Source organism: Mastigoproctus giganteus, chromosome 4 (assembly GCF_048544385.1).
Source record: "Mastigoproctus giganteus isolate SK-2022 chromosome 4, ASM4854438v1, whole genome shotgun sequence".
NCBI lineage: Eukaryota > Metazoa > Arthropoda > Arachnida > Uropygi > Thelyphonidae > Mastigoproctus > Mastigoproctus giganteus.
In genome coordinates, this window is record NC_143578.1 from 88,858,407 (window position 1) to 88,879,891 (window position 21,485).

At 37.7% G+C, this 21,485-nt stretch overlaps 1 protein-coding gene across 1 annotated transcript in view; it reads left to right on the top strand.

Moving 5' to 3' along the window:
• The window catches only part of LOC150086891 (dynein axonemal heavy chain 7-like), a 1,233,418-nt gene that overhangs the window by 1,010,060 nt on the left and 201,873 nt on the right, over window positions 1-21,485 (top strand). The window contains exons 52-53 of the mRNA XM_090372313.1: window positions 12,582-12,806; window positions 19,577-19,756. Of these exons, the coding sequence (XP_090228439.1) occupies window positions 12,582-12,806; window positions 19,577-19,756 (405 nt within the window). The remainder of the gene's footprint in view (window positions 1-12,581; window positions 12,807-19,576; window positions 19,757-21,485) is intronic.

The window sequence follows — 21,485 nt, forward strand, 5'->3', positions numbered from 1 at the left end:
AAATGCTTCCCACTTTTCAAAATCAGGATGCATAAGTTCTTGAAGGTGGTGAATTTTGTACGGATATCTACGGAGGACTACTCTTAGTGCTCTCCACACACTCCCATATGGGACGCCAGTTCGACGTGAAACTTCATAAGTGTTTGCTTCTCCATGTGATGATGATGATGCCATTAGAGTGTCATTGTCTACTGCAGCTGCAGTTTTAGCACATGTTGATGGTCTTCCAGTTCGTGGATGATCTTGTAATGAACCAGTTGTCTCAAATTTCTTAGTCATCATCTTTAGTCCTGCAACAGTCATTGGTCCTTTACGTCGTCACATACCCTTCAGCTGACGGAAAGATCGCAAAGCTGCAGCTGCAGATTCCACATTAAGGTAATAACATTTCACCAACAGTGCTTTATCCAGTAATGATAACATGACCGCTTAGCTTCTTTTCTTTTTCTTTCCCAAACCTTCACTAAACTGCTTAGCTGTTGTTCTTGCAGTGCCTTTAGCAGACACTTGCACGACGTCATTCGTGGTAGACCACCTGGTGAACATATTTGACATTCTTTTGGGAAAAAACCCACGTAATTCTATCATTTCTGTGCTAATCTTGTTACCATACATCAAAAATTCACTGAAATACCGATTCTTTAATTGTCTACTGACTTTTGGATCACCTTATAGATACGACACTGATCTGTTTTAATACCTATAAACATATGTCTATGAGCACATGTAAATAATGATGTTTGCTATAGATGGCAGTGACGGTGAGAGTTAACATGTTCAATCTTTTGTGTCTGCTTCCTCCTACCTCCCTCTTTCAGACAGTTGTAGTCTGAATACATGTGAAATTTATCTGCACAACTATTGCATATTGTTTTTTTCCTGCATTTTGCTTAACATTATATTGTTAAAATGCTGAAGCACAAGCAAAAGAAGTGTCTGAATCACCCTGACAATTTATGTTGTGTATGAATGGTTTACAACAAAAACTCAGATAAAAAAAATATATAGTATTACTAAATGTGCATATTCTTTGTACTTTACTTTGGTTGAAAAATTGGTGATCATGACAAGACTTGGGTACACATGCTATATTACTTACACCACAAATCTAGGGATGTGTCTAATTGAGAAAATTAAAACATGCCTTTTGATGTTTCTTTGTTATGACAAGAACTGTGCAATCGCATTGACAGTTACTATTTTTCTATGACAAAATATCAAGAATGATCAGAAAAAGCAAGAACAGCATAACATACCCTAATATATCATCTGCATTAAAGCCTGTTTCACATATGAATACTGCCATCAAAATTGGGATAAAAGAATCAGTGATGAATATAGTAAGGATTCTTGGTTTGCAGACTTTGCTAGACCATCAACTTTTGACAGATTTGGATTAACAACCTAAAAATTATAAGACACCACACTTAATTAAGCAAGAAGAGTTGAATGACTAGAATATTTAAACTTGTCTAAAGAGCAAGCAGACTCCCTTTGTTCTAGGTTACAACAGTGTTACTTGAAGTGGAACTAAAATTACAGTATATTTAATTCATCACAAAGTATTTTCAAAATATTTCACTATGGAAGATTGTATGTGTTTTTGTAAAGATAATAGTAGTCATCTGAACAAATTTGACATTGAAAACAATCAAAAATGAATAGTGTATATTTGTTATTGATACCTCAAAATTAACTTTAAAAGCAGTTTTACTGCACAATGAAAATGTGCATTCCCATCAGTTTTACTGAAAGAAGGAATTTTCATTGGGCCACAAATAAAGAAACTTCTCAATCAATTTTAGCAAGAGCTTATGTTTTTTTCGGTACTCACCTCTTAATCCGTATGGTTTGAAGACATGGAATTTAAGTGAAAGTTAAAATTTCCATCATGTGCCTTGGCTATGCATCCTACGAATTTCGTTTCATCTATAAAAACACACATAACCTTTCTTTCTTGAAATAACCAACTGACAACATTTTATGAAAGTCTTCCATTAAGACTCTTGGTTACTCATTTCACATTAATCATGTATGACAACCTAAGTAAACAGAAGTGCACTCTTTTTCCTTGGGGAATTTTTAACTTAACTTTCACTTAAATTCCATGTCTTCAAACCATATAAATTAAGAGGTGAATATCATAAAAAACATAAGCTTTTGCTAAAATTTAATGATGAAAATAATTGTTACTATAAGTTTTTCCATTAAATAATTCACATAAAGAAACTCCTTGAAGATGATACATTTGAAAAGCTATAGATACTCAATTAGCAGGTTGACTATTGATCAAGCAGCTGTGGATGGATTTCTTGGAAAAAGGAAAGAAGATAATTATGAATTTCTGATGTTAACTTTACTATAGTGTTATAAAGATATTGGCTGCTGAATATCTTTGAAAATTCATATTCTTCATTCCCATCTCAGCTTTTTCCCTCAAAATTAGAGAAATAAGTGATAAGCAAGGGGGAATACTTTCATCAGAACATATCCACAATGGAAGAGCGGTACCAAGGTCACTAGGATACTGCCATGATGGGAGATTACTGCTGGTTTCTTAAAAAGGAAACTAAAATGGACAATAAGTAAAACTCTCTGAGTGGCAAACATTTCTAAGGAAATAGAATACATGTAGTGCATCATACATTTCATTATGTCATATGAAATGTATGATGCCATTTTTACGATGGCATATGTATTATTATGTGATATTTGAAATTGGTCATTCATTAAGAGTAAGGATGCCATCAACATTTAGCTTACTTAATAATCCCTTCAAAGCTTTTAACACAGGCTCCAATGTCTCTTCTTTGGATATGTAGTCAGGATGGATTAAGTTCCCTGATGCAGAGGTACCAGAATTGGCTTATTGTCATCTTGAGCGATTGGTCTAATTGCTAAATACACAACCTTATGCTTATTCTTTGCTGAGAATACAATGACATTCACATTACAAAAGTAACAATCACCATCATCCCAGGTGCCTTTTCTGCTTTTAGCTTCAGCAATTTCTCTTCCACTTTCTTCTTAGTAAAACAAAAATCATTTAGTTCCCAGTTATGATTTGATGTTGTACTTATGGTGTACTTCACACATGAATGTAAATGCAAAATGCAAAATTTAAAGATGAAATTTAAAGACGGAAACAGACAAAGTTGGTCGACTTTGAACGGTACCGGCAGCTAAACCGAGAAGTCCGACAGAGGATGACAGCGGAAAGAGAAGCATACTGGAACCAAGTGGCAGACGATCTTGAAGTGGCAGCATTCAAGAACGAGTACCACACTCTCTACCGCACCCTCAGATGTCTGAGTGGAAAGACCAAATTGACTAGTGACAACATCAAGAATGCTGATGGGACCTTTGTGCGATCACCGTCCGAACGCCTGCAACGGTGGAGTGAATTCTTCAAAGCATTGTATAATCACGACCCACCTCAGGGACCGCCAGAAGCCGCACTATCTATCGATCCCCCTGAAGTCTCCATGGTCGATGTTGAGCCTACAGTAGAAGAAGTGAAAGCAGCCATACAATCCCTAAAGAATGGCAGGGCACCAGGAGTGGACCAAGTCACCACAGAAGCGATCAAAGCCGGGGGAGATGTACTGCTTCGCCGACTACACTCACTCCTCAAAACCATCTGGTGCACTGAACAAATTCCGCTAACATGGAGGAAAGCCATTATCGTACCAATCCACAAGAAAGGTGATAACCGGGATTGCAAGAACTACCGTGGCATCAGCCTCCTTTCCATCATTGGAAAGGTCTTTATGAAGATCATCCAGTCAAGGCTGCAAAAACATCGCGAGCAAACCAGTCGAGAAGAACAGGCGGGATTTAGACCCGGGCGAGGATGCTGTGATCAAATCTTTGCCATCCGTCAGCTGATGGAGGAGAGGATCCAGTGTGGACAGTGAACCGTCATTGTTTTCATTGACTTTAAGTCTGCTTTCGACTGTGTCCATCGGCCTGCCTTATGGAAACTACTAGAGGTCGAACATGTACCTCGAAAAGTCATCACACTCCTCCAAACTGCATACAACGATTTAACCAGCCAGGTGCGCATCCAGAACGATTTATCTGAGGACTTTACCATCCAAACTGGAGTCCGCCAAGGGGATGTAGCCTCCCCGTTGCTTTTCAACATCGTGGTCGACGCCATTATGAGGCAAGCATTCAGAAACAGACGGGGCATACAATATGACAAGGATCACTATATGACTGACCTGATGTTTGCCGTTGATGAGTGCTATCTTTGCTGGTAACGACTCTAAATCCACGGACATCCTCTACGACATTGCCCGCATTGCCTGGCCATACGGTTTGAAGATCAATGCTGATAAGACAAAGGCCCTGACAACAGATGGGTCGCAAGCCACCATCTATCTCGAAGGCGTCCAGATCGAGCAAGTGCAGGACTTTAAATACCTTGGGTCGCTGGTCCAGGAGAAGAAAGTTGCATCCACCGTGGAAATCCACAGCAGAATTGGACAGGCGGCCACTGCGTTCGCCTCGCTCAAATGGTGTCTGTGGAAGAGGACTAACATTTCCTCAAAGACTAAAATCCAACTCTTCCGGACTTTGATCCTGCCCATTCTCCTTTACGGATCAGAAACATGGATTTGTCTCAAGCTAGATTTAAACAAACTTGAGGTATTCCAAATGCGATGCCTGCAGCAGATTTTGGGCATCTCACTTCGTGACCGCATCACTAATGATACCATCCACACCAGATGCCAACAGCAACCAACCATTGCCGACCAAATCCAGACGCGAAGGCTTAGATGGTTTAGCCACGTATGTAGAATGGGCACGAACAGAATACCATCCACATTCCTTTGGAGACAACAACCCACCCAATGGAGCATCCAACGGACCGCGCCTAGGAAAACGTGGGCCAAGCATGTGGAAAATGACTTGAAGAGCCGACGTCTCAACCTTAACCAGGCCAGGACTGACGCCATGGATCGTAAAGTATGGAAGAACATCACAGAGCAAATCCGAAACCCTGCAGCACCTACAGCAGCATACTGGTTGCGTGGCCAACCGCCTCCCCCAGCTGCCAGCTAAGGACCAAGAAGAAGAAGAAGAAGAAGAAAGATGAAATATTTGATATGTATATAAAGATTTGTAAATAACAGAAATAATAATTTAATATCTCAATAAATTCAAATTTGCTTTTAAATAGTACACAAATTTGGGAGGAAGTACCAAATATGTCTAAAAATATTATTGATATGGAATTTCAAATTAATGGAAACTTATTATTCAGCAGAGTTTTTTTTTTTTTTTTTTTTTTCGTTTTTAAAATTTCATTTTAGAAGAGTTAAAAGAGAGTAATAATGTGGCTAAAAAATCTTCATTTCTTCCACACAGGTACTGAGTTCTCAAATTATATTTGAAAAATCTATAATTCACTTAAAAGATTTTGTAATTTATAATCTCCTAATAGTCACACTAAAAACATTTATATTTTCTTGGAAATTTTGTTCTCCTGGAATATAGTTTTAACACACCGCATTGATTAAAGTACATGTTTAGAATTGTACCTTGTGCCATCAAATGTTCATTGGTCAAATAAACATTTGACAAAAATGACTGGTTTTGTCAAAGTATGTTATATTTAACCTAAATTTAACACACAAAAATTTTTATGAATCAAATAATGATTAGGACAAAAAGAAGTTCAGTAATTCCTTTGACTTGTGATTTATTTCATTGCAATACTGCATAATTATTCCTGAAATTAAAACAGAAAAAAAAAACACCACAGGAGAATGAAAACTTTGCATATTTAGGTAATATGTGCTCTAAAAATTAAACAAATATTTATAAAAGAGAAAATATGGTTTAATATATTGTAAAATAATTATGTTCATTTTTAAATTGACGTGGATGATTTTAGGCTTTAAAACTCATTTTGTACCAGTTGTGTCTGTCAGTATATGGTCACCCTATTCTAGTCCCAATTGACAGCCTTTGATGGTTCCCATAAGTAATAGCCCAATTCCAGTCATTTTTGATTCTTGTAATCTGAGCTAGTCTGTGACTCATGGTTAAAGTGCTGTTTCAAGTAGTCTACCTTATAGTTTATCCATTCTTGTGTAGTAGTTCATTCAGCACCATCTTCCTCTAACACATATTGAACTCATTGCATCAGAAGAAGTTTCCGACCAATAATTCACTGGTTTACAGTGTATCTGGGGTTTGAGTAAAAGTATGTGGTAATTATTTATGCATGTTTACTGATTACTAAACCGAAGTCCGTTTGTTTCTATCACGTAAAGATTTTTCACAATTCATTAACAAAATATTACCTAGGTATTAATGCAAATGTGTACATAATTATAGTTTCTGCAATGGTTTACAAGTTTTATACCCCTATATTCATAATCAGTATCAAATATTTGCCTCAAATACAACAGATTGTGCATGTTTAATCCGTAACTATACACACACACACACTGCAAGGTAACCAACCTTGACCCAGGAAGGTAGACAGTCCCTCACCCCGCTCTTCCGGCCCATCTGTGATTCCCAGAATTTCATTTTCTGAGTGGAGTCCGGGAGACTCCTGTGTGTAGTTACGGGTTAAACTTGTCTGAGCATGCACTCACTTGTTTGTACAGTCCACTCAACCACAGACCCTATATAAGTTATTTGGTTTTCAGGAGCATTAGTAACTAAGGCCCTATTGCTCTGGGAATATGCGGTGGTCATTCCCTGACCTTTCCGCATCCTCCGTATTTGGTGGTGATGGGCTCGAACCCCGGTCTAATCAAGAAGCATGTGCTACGCACTGCTGCTCCTTCCCACCTGGCTATGGAGGCACCCCCTATATTAGTGGCACATCCCTTATGCAGTCACAGTACTTATGTAAAAACCGTTGTGAGCTCTCATTGTGTGTTAGTTTTCTTTTAGTATGGCAACCAGAAAGTGTATAAACAGTCTTGACATATTTTTTTACGTATGTGGTTATTTTGTTCCTATAAAGCAGAGGCAAAATATTACCGATTTTGTAAAAAAAATTGTATTATGCATACTTTGACATAAAACTAGGCGATCAGGATAAATCGTGGGTACCGCATAAAGTATGCCATACATGTGTCGAACATCTTAGAAAATGGAGTCAAGGAAAAAAGATGTGCTTGCCATTTGCTATTCCTATGGTGTGGCACAAGCCAGTAAGCCATGCCGAATGTTACTTTTGCGCATGTGACGTTAAAGGTTACAATTCAAAAAATAAAAAGGACATCAAATATCCAGATCTACCATCAGCCATAAGACTGGTTCCGCAAGGACCTGATCTGCCTGTAAAACCTCCACCACAAACTTTGGATTCCACCTCTTCTTCCACTGAAGCAGAAGCTAAAGAGGTTAGTGAAGAGGAATGTTATCAACCAGAAAATATTTTAATGCCACAGCAATTCACACAAGTCGAACGGAATGATTTAGTAAGGGACTTAGATCTTCCAAAGTATGCTGCTGAAATTCTGGGATCCAGACTTCAAGCGAAGAACTTACTTGCTCCAGGTACATCATTTTCCTGGTACAGAAATCGTGAAAGGGAGTTTATACAGTATTTTTCACAAGTAGGTCCTCTCGTACATTGCAGTGATATCGCTGGTTTAATAAGTGCCTTAGGAACTCCATCATATGTTCCTAGTGAATGGAGACTATTTATAGACTCTTCTAAGACTAGTTTTAAAGGTGTTCTATTGTATAATGGAGATAAGTACACATCTCTGCCAGTTGCTCATTCAGTCTACTTAAAGAAACTTATGACAATCTAAAGTTGCTTCTGGAGAAAATTAAATATCAAGATCACGAATGGCAACTATGTGGAGACTTAAAAGTGTTATGTATGTTGTTGGGGAAACAGGGTGGGTACACTAAGATCCATGTTTTATTTGTGAATGGGATTGCAGAGCTAAAGCGCTGCATTGAATAAAGAAGCAGTGGCCTCGGAGGCACAATCTTACACAGGGGTCAAAAAATATTGTGCACAAAAGTTTGGTGAAGCCAGATAAAATACTTTTACCTCCACTGCATATCAAGTTAGGCATAATGAAGCAATTTGTTAAAGCATTGAATAAGGATGGCAACTGCTTTAAGTACCTTTGCAGTAAATTTCCCGGTTTATCTGACGCAAAACTTAAGGAAGGTATCTCCAAATTAGAAAATTAGTTTTAGACGGTCAGTTTGAAACTACTATGACTGATGTTGAAAGGGAAGCCTGGATTGCTTTTAAAAGTGTAATGGAAAACTTTCTAGAAAATCATAAATCACTGGATTATGAGAAAATTGTTCAAAATATGCTCGAAAAGCTTCGCAGTTTAAGTTGCAATATACAGAAGATTTAGGAGAAGTCCGGTTGGCCTGCCTCCCTAAAATCCACTCATGCACACCTTCTCGATGGTAAGCCCTGTTACGTCACTTAGGTGGCAACGAATGTGTAGAGTGGTTCTCTTCAAGATGCCTGGTCAGCGTGAAGAGGAAAAGACCAAACCCTCCAGCAATGAGAGCACAACAATACAAATGGCCCTCAGTCCCCAGCAGCTTTCACTCTCCCTCTTACGGCAGCGAGAGGATCAGAGTGGAAGAAGAGGGTGCTAAGAATCTCTGGGTACGACCAGGCTGCCATGCACGGAAATTGAACTTGGCCTGTTATAACGTACGATCACTCATCGGTGAAGACAGGATATTAGAGCTGGAAAAGGAATTAGAAAATGTGAATTGGAATATCATCGGTTTGGCTGAAACAAGAAGAAGAAATGAATCACTTATAAGTTTATCAAGTGGAAATCTGCTGTACACCAATGGAAACAGTGAAAGGAGTGAAGGTGGAGTTGGGTTTCTGGTCCATAAAGATTTTAAAAACAACATTTTGGAATTCAAAAGTACATTACCAAGGGTGTCAAGACTAATACTCAAGATTTCTAAGAGGTACAAGCTAAAGATTCTAATGATTTATGCACCAACGTCGAGCCATGATGATGAAGAGGTTGAAGAAATGTACACTGAAATTGAGAGTCTTCTAGATGAGCAGAAAACCCACTACACTATTATTATGGGGGACTTCAATGCTAAGGTTGGAAAAAGGCAAAACAGCGCAGAAAGAGGAACTATAGGAAATTTTGGAATTGGTGAAAGAAATAAAAGAGGTGAAAGACTTGTGGAATTTGCAGAATCTCAAGGAATGTCAGTAATGAACACTTTTTTCAAGAAAAGGGTGAACAGAAAGTGGCCATGGAAGAGTCCAAATGGATTAACAAATAATGAAATCGACTTCATCCTCACTAACAGAAGATATATTGTGAATGATGTTACCGTCCTGAATAAGGTAAATGTTGGAAGTGATCACAGAGTGGTAAGATGTACACTTGATATAGATGTAAGAAAGGAAAGGAAAACACTGACTCGAGTAAATAATACAAAGGTCTTTGAAATAGCAGAGGAGGAGAAAAAGCAGTATGTACTGGAACTTAAGAACAAGTTTGAGCTTCTGCAGACTGCTCAGGACCAAGATATCAACGAGGAATATTACAACTTTCTGAAAGTGATAAAGCCCAAGAAACCTATAGGGAAACAGAAATCCAAAGAAGAAAAAATTAGTCAAGAAACACTTGTCATGATGAACCAAAGACGACAAATGAAGAGCAAGACAAACACTGACAGGGAGAAAATTGAGTATACTGAGTTATGCAAAGCCATTAGAAAGAGACTCAGAGAGGACATAAGAAGATTTAACACAAGAAAAGTAGAACAAGCATTAAGGGAAAACAAAGGATTTAAATCAGCAGCCATGAGCAGTAATACAGCAAGACAAATGATACTGAAACTGAAGAATAGCGATGGTGTACTTATAAACAGCAGAGAAGGCATAATTCAAATAGCAGAAGACTACTATAGAGAATTATACAAGGAGCGAGGGAATGATACCAGCAGTGGGGAAGATGGATTGCAAAGTAGCAACACATACGACATACCCGATATTCTTCCTGATGAGGTAGAACATGCATTGAAGAAAATGAAGAATCGGAAAGCCCCGGGCGAAGATGAAGTTACTGTAGAGTTGTTAAAATTGGGAGGAAGAGACATAACACAAAAACTGACAAGGCTCTTCACAAAGTGCATTAGAAAAGGTGTGATGCCTACGCAGTGGAATAATGCAATCATAGTTTTGCTGCATAAGAAAGGAGATAAATCAGAAATTGGAAATTATAGACCAATTAGCTTGTTATCCCATATCTACAAGTTGTTCTCAAGGGTCATTACTAACAGATTAGAAAGAATACTCGATGAGAATCAACCGAAAGAGCAAGCTGGCTTTAGGACAGGATTCTCAACTATGGATCACCTTCACGTAATATCACAGCTAACGGAGAAAGCAAATGAATATAAAACACCATTATGCCTGGCATTTGTGGATTATGAAAAGGCATTTGACTCCATACGGCATAAGGCAATGTTTCGGGCACTGGAAAGACAAGGCATAGATACTCCATATATTATGATTTTAAAGAAAATATATGAGAGTGCTACATCCTTTATTAGACTAGACAAAGACAGTAGGAAATTTAAAATCGAGAAAGGAGTTCGACAAGGAGACACAATATCTCCGAAGCTGTTTACTGCTGCCCTTGAGGAAGCTTTCAGAAGATTAGACTGGTCGCAGAAAGGAGATAATGTGAACGGAGAGTACCTAAACCATTTACGATTTGCAGATGACATTGTGGTCATAAGCCACGATCCCAAAGAATTAGAGGAAAATCTTAATCAGTTATGCACAGTTAGTAAGGATTTTGGACTAAAGATGAATATGACTAAAACAAAAGTAATGATGAACAAGTATGCCACGGAAAGGGAAATAATGATTGAAGGAGCAGTAATTGAAAAGGTGGAGTCATATACTTATCTGGGACAAGTTATTAGCTGTAATAATGATAAATGGCTGGAAGTCAAGAGAAGAATAAATTTTGGATGGATAGCATTCAGGAAATATAGTCACATACTGAAGAGCAATATCCCAGTTTGTCTGAAACATAAAATAATGAACCAATGTATGCTCCCCACCATGACTTATGGAAGTGAAACTTGGGCACTCACCAAAAGAATGGAAGAGAAGCTAAGAACTACACAGCGAAGAATGGAACGAATTATATTGGGAATCAGACTGTTAGATAAGAAGAGAAACACATGGATTAAGCAGCAAACTCAAGTAAAGGACATTCTTTTCAAAACTAAAGAACTAAAATGGTCTTGGGCAGGACATATAGCTCGAAGACATGATGACAGATGGACTAAGAAAATAACAGAATGGTACCCAAGAGGAGCTAGAAGAAAACCTGGAAGACAAAGGCGGAGATGGATAGATGAAATTCATGAGTTTTTGAGTAGTAAATGGATGGCCAGTGCTCAAAACAGAAGGAACTGGAAAGTTGCTGGAGAGGCCTTCATCCTGCAGTGGATTGAAAATGGCTGATGATGATGATGAGCATCAAAATTCACTTTTTTGCATCCCCATCTTGATTTTATCCCCAAAAATCTTGCACAGATGAGCGAAGAACAAGGGGAGAGATTCCATCAGGACATAAAGGAAATGGAGCAGAGGTACCAGGGAAGGTGAAATGCAAGCATGATGACCGACTACTGCTGGTGTTTATAAAGAGAGAAACCTGGCACTGTACATAAAAGAAAAACGATTAAACTTCTTTTCAAACAAAGAGGCAAAAGTCTGATTAATGAAAGTTTCAGAATTTTGATTAATACTTGTTAGTATTTACATATTTTTTGATATATGAAAATGTAATCCTATCAATTTGTCATTAATAAATATAATAAAGTTATATACTTTCGTAAAAAACAATACTTTTTTATTTCTTAAATTGTGATGTATCTGGATGTGATAGAAAAAATCTAAGTCATAATTGAAATCACAGCAACATATTTCGGCAGTAGGACCTATTGAAATTCAAACCCCAGTGAACATACTTAAATTTGTAAACTAGTGTAATTAATTATGTGATAATCATCACTCATTTGCTGTTTGTCCATGCAGTCTAGAGGAAACATTGCCTGTTAGGATACCGTATGATCCCCCCCTTCCCCATTGGTTGTATTTCAGTTTCTGTTACACTATAATTTTAGTGGCTATCATTTTGAAGCAGAATTGCATATAAAAATAAAAACATACTCACCATGCTCTACATGTACAGTAAATTTTGTTTGGATTAGTCTGTAAACAAAAAACAGTTATTGAAGGAAGGACAGACACATAGGCATGATTATCTCATATATCAGCTTTTCACTTTTGGAAGGCCCCTAGGTAGCCAGGTGGGCAGGAGCAGCAGTGCGTAGCACACGCTTCTTGATTAGACTGGGGTTCGAGCCCGTGACCACCAAATACAGAGGATGTGGAAAGGTCAGGGAATGAACACTGCATATCCCCCGGAACAATATGGCCTTAGTTGCTAATGCTCCTAAAAACCAAAACAACAACAACATCACTTTTGGAAACTTTGGCTAAATAATCTTACCTATAAGAAGCAGCATAAAATATCTATATCTTTTTATTATAGGTTGTTCCTATGGTTACAAAATTTGTCAGCCTACGATTAGGACAAAAGTTTGTTCTGCCTCCACCATTTGATTTGGCCCAAAGTTACGCAGATTCTGCTTCTTTGATTCCACTGCTTTTTATATTATCTCCTGGAGCCGATCCAATGGCAGCTCTTCTCAAGTTTGCAGAAGACAAAGGATTTGGAGGAGATAAATTTGATGCAATTTCACTTGGACAGGGCCAGGTATGAAAGTTTTGAATGGTTTTTGATTTTTTTATTTGGTGCTGCTGTAAAAAACATTGTTTTAAAATAAAATAAATATGTGGAGGTGTGAGTGGCACTAAAATGTTTATCACAGTATAAAAAAGAACATGCTTCTTTGCAGTATGTATAGCATCTAATACCAGTTCCTAGTTTATTTGTTGCATGTAGAGCACAATATTACCAGTAACTGTAGAAAATTTTTGGAGTGGCAAATATCTACACATAAGTCTAAATAATACTTTAATCAAATCTAATAAGTTGAATTTATAATAATAATAAAATTCTTTATTCATAGAAATGTAGGACACGATTCCCGCTACAGTCAACCAGAGGAATCTTACAATTAACTGTACACATATTACATTCAGTACATAAAAAACTACGTGGGTACACAGCAAATACATAGACAGTGCAATATACACAGCTAATATTGCAATCAATGGATTTTATAGTTATTATAATAGATTCATTATACAGAATCTAATGAATTATGTAGATATGGGTGCACCAAGGATATGGAGCACATTATGAAATATTGTTCAAGGTACAGTCAGTTCTGCTATAACATGGTACATGTGCTCCTAAATATTTCCACATTATGGTATTTCGCGCATTAAAAACAACAGGGCTTATGGGAAAAACAGGGATGGGGCAGAGCACTCAAAAAAAAAAAAAATGTTCAGTCTGGTAATTAAAACACTAAATAAAGTTGGAACCCAATAAAATTGCTAACACAGGTTTAAACATCTTAAATTTCTAATAAATAAATAAATAAATAAATATTACAGTAAATATAGCACTTTACCTTGACAGGATACCTTGTATTGGTCGGAGACTATGAACGCTTATGTACATAGCTTAATTAATGCTGTAATATATGAATACTAATTGTATTTCTGTTTACTGACTTTTTTTTTTTTTTTTTTGTATTGTAAAATTCAAAACCATAAAAAAAAAAATAAGCAATCAATAACGACGAACACGGCACACACAAATTGCAGAAGTGAGATAGGGAGTAACAAGTTTATGAAGCTTAAAAAATAGGAATGAAGAGAAGATTCTGAAAATTTATTTTAAGTTTTTTATATGATTGAAGATTTTGTGGAAGAGGAAACACATTTCACCAAATAAGCAATCAATAATGTAAAAACCCACAGAATTCCAAAATCGGTATTATCACGAATGCAATAAGATCGAATTGGAGTAGAATGGTATTAAGGATAAGTTGCTACAATGGATAAAAGGATGGTTGAGTTGGAGAAGACAAAGGGTGGTAATCAATGGGTGCTGCTCTTCGTGGACTAATGTTATTAGTGGAGTCCCAGAGGGTTCGGTGTTGGGTCCACTGTTGTTTTGTATATTTATCAATGATATTGATGAAGGTATATCAGGCTTAGTGTCGAAGTTTGCACATGATACAAAGGTTGGCAGGGTTGTTAATGACAGTAATGGCAGTGTGCTACTGCAACAGGATCTAGATAATTTGGGCAGATGGGCTAAGAAGTGGCAACTGAAGTTTAACATTGACAAATGCAAAGTACTACATATGGGTAGAAGTAACCCCAGAGAAACATACCAATTGTGTGGTACTACACTAAAGGTGGTAGAAAATGAAAAAGACCTGGGAGTAATTGTGCAGTAAGATATGAAGTTTTCTGAGCAATGCAGACAGGCTGTCAGGGCAGGTCATGGTGTTTTGTCAATGGTATATAGGAATTTTGCTAGCAGGGAAAAGGAGGTGATTGTCCCTCTGTATAAGGCAATGGTCAGGCCACGCCTTGAGTACTGTGTACAGGTCTGGAGACCTCATTTTAGAAAGGATGTAGATTTGCTTGAGCATGTACAGAGCAGGGAAACAAGATTGGTGAGGGGAATTAAGGGATCCTCTTACCAAGAGAGGCTTAAGTTCTGCAAATTGCAGTGGCTGGAGACTAGGCACCTGTGCGGTGATCTGATTGAGGTGTATAAGGTCTTGAATGGGTTGAGCACGCTGAATTCTAATGGGATCCTTCCATTTTTTCACCTAAGGGAGCATAAATTCAAATTAAGAAAAGACAGATGTAGAATATATGTGCTGAAATTTGCCTTTAGCCAGTGGATAGTTAATTGCTGGAACAAACTTCCATCTGTCGTTGTGGAAGTTGATAGGTTAAATAAATTTAAGGAGGAACTGGTCAGGCATTTGGAGGGTATGATGTGATTTTTTTCTTTTTTGGCTGATGCTGCATAAGCTCTTACACTTGCTTTCTTGCATCACATGCCACTACTACTACCCATTTATAATTAGATTGCACTAACAGAAAAGCCCAATAAACTGGGAACTCCAGGTTGTTTTTATTGTTTTATGGTATTGACCTCTAGAAACGTGTTCCTCTGCTCACGCTCTCATGCCTTGCAAAATTTCTGTTCGAACAGAAAAATGTGAGTCTGCCTACAATATCACTTGTTATCTTGGGAATACAGCAAATGACAACAGTGTGTCTCTGACCAATACAACTACAGTAAATGGGAAATATAGCTCTCACGCATTTCACATTTTTTTAGCATCATAAACTTGTATTGCTGCGCAGAACACAATGTTTTAGCTTGGTGCCAGGTTTTGTGTTCACCTGGTGTTACTCGCAGGAATCGCGCATGAGTCCCGAAAATCACGTTATGCTTGGATTGGTCCCTAATATATCAATTGCATTGGAGCAAATTCGCATGGTGAAAATATGCATATAGCAGAACTGACTGTATGATGATATAAGAAGAGAATTTGTAGGAAGGCTTGGCACTTCCTACAAATTCTCATATAGCTACTATGAGCTTTTTCAAAGTAAAGAGAAATACATGGCCTTCCTGGACTTTGCTGTTCACTTGCAAAGGAAGCACCTCCATAGCCAGGTGGTCAGGAGCAGCAGTGCGTAGCACACACTTCTTGATTAGATCGGGGTTCGAGCCCGTGACCACCAAATACAGAGGATGCGGAAAGGTCAGGAAATGACCACGTGGTGGTCATTTCCATTTTCTACAGGGATGGGATACACTTAAATAGAAAGGGTGCAAGAATGTTTGCTGATGCTATCGAGGCAGTGTTAGGCGGGTCGGAAAACTGCTAGATTGGGGGGATAAAAGGACTAATAGATTAACAGCAGCCACTGGCAGAGGTGAAAGTGATTCTTGCACTGCTTCTATTGGAATGAGCCGCAGCCTGGAAAATAAGATGCAGGATATTTCAGAGACTGCTGGGAATCATTGGGGTACAAGTAAACACATGGGTTGTGTTAGGGTAGCTAAGAAAAAGAACAGGTGCATGTATACTTGCATGTACACCAATGCTAGGAGTTTAGTAAATAAATTTGATGAATTTGAGGTTTTGCTCAAAACATCAAAGGCAGATATTGTGGGGTGGATTTCAGAGACATGGTGTCACACAGATATAAGGAATGCAGAACTGGAATTTGGGGAGTACAATGTCTACAGAAAGGATAGGAAGGGAGGAGGGGTTATGCTATTAGTTAAAAAACACATAAAATCCAAGGAAGTGAAGCCAGTCGACAGTGCAGTATCGAGTCAGGTGTGACATAAGCATTGGGAGATCAAAATTGAGAGTAGGAGTGTTCTATAGGCCTAATGACTCTGATGAGTATAATAAGAAACTGTACAGGGAAATAGAGAGTGGGCCAGTAAATCAGAGAGCCTTATAATGGAGGATTTTAATTTCCCAGATATTAACTGGAATTTGTGGGTTGGTCACTCACACACTAGGAAGGCTTTTGTGAATTTATTGGATGATTGTTTTCTTCATCAGCATGTTTGGGAGTCAACTAGAGGGAGTAATACTCTTGATCTGATTATCATTATTGATTCTTCATGCATTAAGAATCTGCAGATAAAGGAACTACTAGGTGGCATTGATCACAGTGTGCTAAAGATGGATTTACTCAAAGAGGTAACTACCATCAGGGGTAAAGGGAAGGGTTTTTGCTTTCATAAAGGCAACTATGATGGTCTGAGACAGTATTTAAATTCTATACAGTGGGACCAACTGATGATGTTACCAACAGCAAATTCAAAATGGGAAGCATTCAAAGAATTTATCTTGGAAGCTACTAGGCTTTATATACCAACTAAGAAATATTGTTCAAGGTTTAGGCCTAAATGGATGGCAGATGAACTAATGAGACATATGGCAGAGAAGAAAAATGCATGGGATACATATAAATTAATGGGTGACATGGAAGCCTATGATAGATATAAGCTGTTCTGTAACCAAGTCACAAAGGAGATTAGGCAGGCAAAGGCAGATTATGAGAAATCCTTGGCTAAGGATGCAAAGAAAAACAGAAAAGAGTTCTTTACCTATGTAAACTCTAGAAGGAAAATCAATGAATCAGATTGGTGAGGGGAATTAAGGGATCCTCTTACCAAGAGAGGCTTAAGTTCTGCAAATTGCAGTGGCTGGAGACTAGGCACCTGTGCGGTGATTGTGCAGTGCAGTCCACTGGATATTGATGGTGTAACTGTTGATGATCCTGCTCAGGTGGCTAACAAACTAAATGAATATTTTGCATGTACTTTCACACATGAGGAGTTATTCAGGAAGGTGATGAATGCCAGAGGTGAAGTAAACTCTGGCAGTGAGCTAGATGATTTTGTAATAACTGAGAGGAAAGTGGGGGAGAAATTGTTGAGGATAAACATAAAAAAGGCACCCGGGTTGGATGATATATCCAGTTGTATTGAAGGAGGCAGCAAAGGAAGTAAGCAAACCCTTAGCCATAATTATGAGAGCTTCTTTGGACTCAGGAGTACCATAGACTGGAGATGTGCAAATGTGACCCCAATTCACAAAGGAGAATTAAAGGCTGACTCAAGTAATTATAGACCTGTGAGTTTAACTTCTGTTCCAGGAAAATTAATGGAGGCATTGGTTAAAGAAGCACTGCAGGATCATCTAGAGAAGACTTCTAGACAAGTTATCTAGACAAGATCATCTAGACAAGTTATAGCTCGGACACAGCATGGTTTTGTTAAGGGAAAATTTGCCTGACCAACTTGATTGGATACTATGATGCAGTCACAAAAGAACTGGATGCAGGGAATAACTTTGATATTATATATTTGGATCTTAGGAAGGCTTTTGATACTGTTGCACATGGAAGACTGCTGCACAAATTGGAGCAGTGTGGCATTGGAGACAAATTGCTGGTACGGATAAAGGGATGGTTGAGGTGGGAGAAGATAGAGAGTGGTAATCAATGGACACTGTTCATTGTGGACTAATGTTATTAGTGGAGTCCCTAGGGTTCAGTATTGGGTCCATTGTTGTTTTCTGTATTTATAAATGATATTGATGATGGTATATCAAGCTTAATGTCCAAGTTTGCAGACGATAAAAAGGTTGGCAGGGTTGTTAAGGATGCTGCTGCAACAGGATCTGGAAAGGTTGAGCAGATGGGCTGAGAGGTGGCAAATGAAGTTTAACATTGACAAATGTAAAGTACTACATATGGGAAACAGCAACCCCAGAGCAACGAATCAACTCTGTGGTACTACACTCACAGTGGTAGAGAATGAAAGGGACCTGGGGGGGGGGGGGTTGTGCAGGCAGATGTGAAGTTTTCTGACAGTGCAGACAGGCTTCAAGAGTAGCTCATGGTGTCTTGTCAATGATATACAGGAATTTTTCTAGCAGGGATAAGGAGGTGATTATTACCTTGTATAAGGCAATGGTCGGGCCACACCTTGAGTACGGTATACAGGTCTGGAAGCCTCAATTTAACAAGGATGTAGAGCTGCTGGAACGAATACAGAGAAGGGCAACAAGATTATGAATGGAACAAAGGGTTGCTCTCATGAAGAAAGGCTTAAGTATTGCAAATTACAGCGTCTGGAGACTAGGCACTTGTTGTGGAAATTGATAGCCTAAATAAATTTAAGGCTGAGCTGGACAGGTATTTGGAATGAACAGAGGTTTGAAATGGGAGTGTTTTTTTTTTTTTTTTTTTTTTGTTGATGCTGCATAAGCTTGCTTTCTTGCATCATATGCCTCTACTAATGCTAATGCCTCATTAGTTCATCTGACATCCATTTAGGTGTCTGAAAATAACTGTCTGAAACTGTATAGTCACTCTTACGAAAGCAAAAGCCTTTCCCTTTATCCTTGACAATAATTATGTCTTTAATCAAATTCACATTAGTACACTGTGATCGCTGCCATCCAATGATCTTTTACCTGTGGATTTTTAATGCATGAGGAATCACTCTTGATAAACAGATTAAGAGTATTACTTCTTCTTGTTACCTCTCGAACATGCTCCTGAAGAAAATAGTCATCCAAGAAATCAACAAATGTCTTGCTAGTCTATGAGAGACCAACACACAAATTCTAATCAACATCTGGAAAGTTAAACTCTCCTATTATGAGGTATACTCATGTCTTGTTATCATTCATTTAATAACAACAAAATATGAAACAATGTTTTATCTTCTTCTTCTGGCGCCTCCGTATCCGGGTGGGAAGGAGCAGCAGTGCGTAGCACACGCTTCTTGATTAGACCGGGGTTCGAGCCTGTCACAACCAAATACGGAGGATGCGGAAAGGTCAGGGAATGACCACTGCATATTCCCGGAGCAATATGGCCTTAGTTGCTAATGCTCCTAAAAACCAAATAACCAACCAACCAACATCTTCTTCTTCTCTCTCATTTTATTTTATAATATAAATGAATATTTTAGATTTCTATGTTATATTTATTTTCTAGGGTCCTGTAGCACAGCAAATGATTGAAATTGCCCAGAGGGATGGTTCATGGGTAGCTCTTCAGAATTGTCATTTAGCAGTGTCATGGATGCCAAGGCTAGAAAGAATATGCGAAGAACTGACACCTGAAAATACCCATCTAGATTTCAGGTTATGGCTTACAAGCTATCCTTCAGAAAAGGTTAAAAATATTATTATTATGGAATTTCATATCATCAAAGCATGTCTTAGAAATTAGAGTAAAATCACATTTTTACAGAATAAAATTCATTCTATAAAAATATAAATATTATCAAAAGCATGTCTTATAAATTACAGTAAAATCCCATTTTTACAGAATCAAATTCATTCTCTGAAAATAGAAATTTTCAATTTATCCCAATAATTTTATCAAAATAAATTACACTATGTAATAAGTACGGGAAATAAAACATGCTTGTTTTCATATTTTTTTCTTTATTAATGAATTTGTATGGTATAGTTGTGAAGTCAATCCAAATCATAGGTGCAGGATGATTGAGAAGTCATGCAATCATCCAAAGTTTAAGTGGTTGCTTATATGCATGAAAATGCTGTGACTTACTAATGTTGTGTCTTACCAACAGATGACTACAGATTAGTGGACAATTGGTAATCTGTTGTTAAGCTCACAGTCACTAATGTTGATGCTATTTTTCCAGGTTTCTTGATTAGACTGACTTCTTGATTAGACTGGGGTTCGAGCCCGTTGACCACCAAATACGGAGGATGCGGAAAGGTCAGAGAATGACCACTGCATATCCTCGGAGCAATATGGCCTTAGTTGCTAATGCTCCTAAAAACCAAATAACAACAACAACCCCTAGACACTTGCATAGATTTTACCTGGTAAGCTGTAATTCCTTTATAATTTTTTCATTCAACTTTATTTTCCTTTATATATATATATGTATATATATATATATATATATATATTGATCCAATTAATACCTTGTCCACTCTTCTGGAACTTGTACTTTAGAAAATAACCTCTGGATAATGTGATGTAATCACTGTGACACTATTTTCCCTTTACCTTTCAGTATTTCTGGTCTGATTTCATCCACACCTCCCATGCTTAATATTTTCCATGACCTTTGCTACATTGTAATGAAGTTTCTCCCATTTCAGTATTTCCTCCTTTTCCCCTACTGATGTCTTCAAACTCTTTTATTTAGCAAATCAATGAGATACTCCTTAAAATATATAAAATATCCTTCTCTTTAGCTTAAATCTAATCATTTGTGATTACTTTAGTTATGGTTTTACTCATGTTCTAAGAATTTTCCACCTTTCTGATATATGTTTTGCATGTCATTTCAAAACTTTTTCATACATATCTTAGCCTTCTTGTTCATTTCTTTATTTTCAAATAAAAAAATTAATAAAATAAGTAATGGCATGTTTTGACTATATTGCATGATTGAATAAGATTTCCAGTTTTTTTTTTTTTTTTTTTTATATAAACCCCAAACACCACAGGTATTAGAACCTATAGTACTTAGTATCATGCTTGGGTGGGAGGTTGAGAAGACGAAAGAAGATATTTATTGACATTGGACTTGAACTTCTGTAGACTGTAATTTTCAGGAAATATGTATGAAGGAAGGTTGTTCCAGAAAACGGCAGTTGAATGAATAATTGAGGAAGATGAAAACTTGGTTCTGTGAGTTTGAAGTTGGACAGTAAATGGATGTTTTCTGGTGGTGGCACGTGTTCGGACTGTTTTAAAAGAGAGAGCGGGAATTATAGAAGCCGATTCAGAAGAACAGTGCCCATGGAAGTATCTGTAGAAGAAGCATGCAGCAGAAACAGAACGTCTATGAGACAGTGAGACCCTGTTAGAGATGAATCATTATTTAACCTAACTGCCCTCTTCTGAATGGAATCAA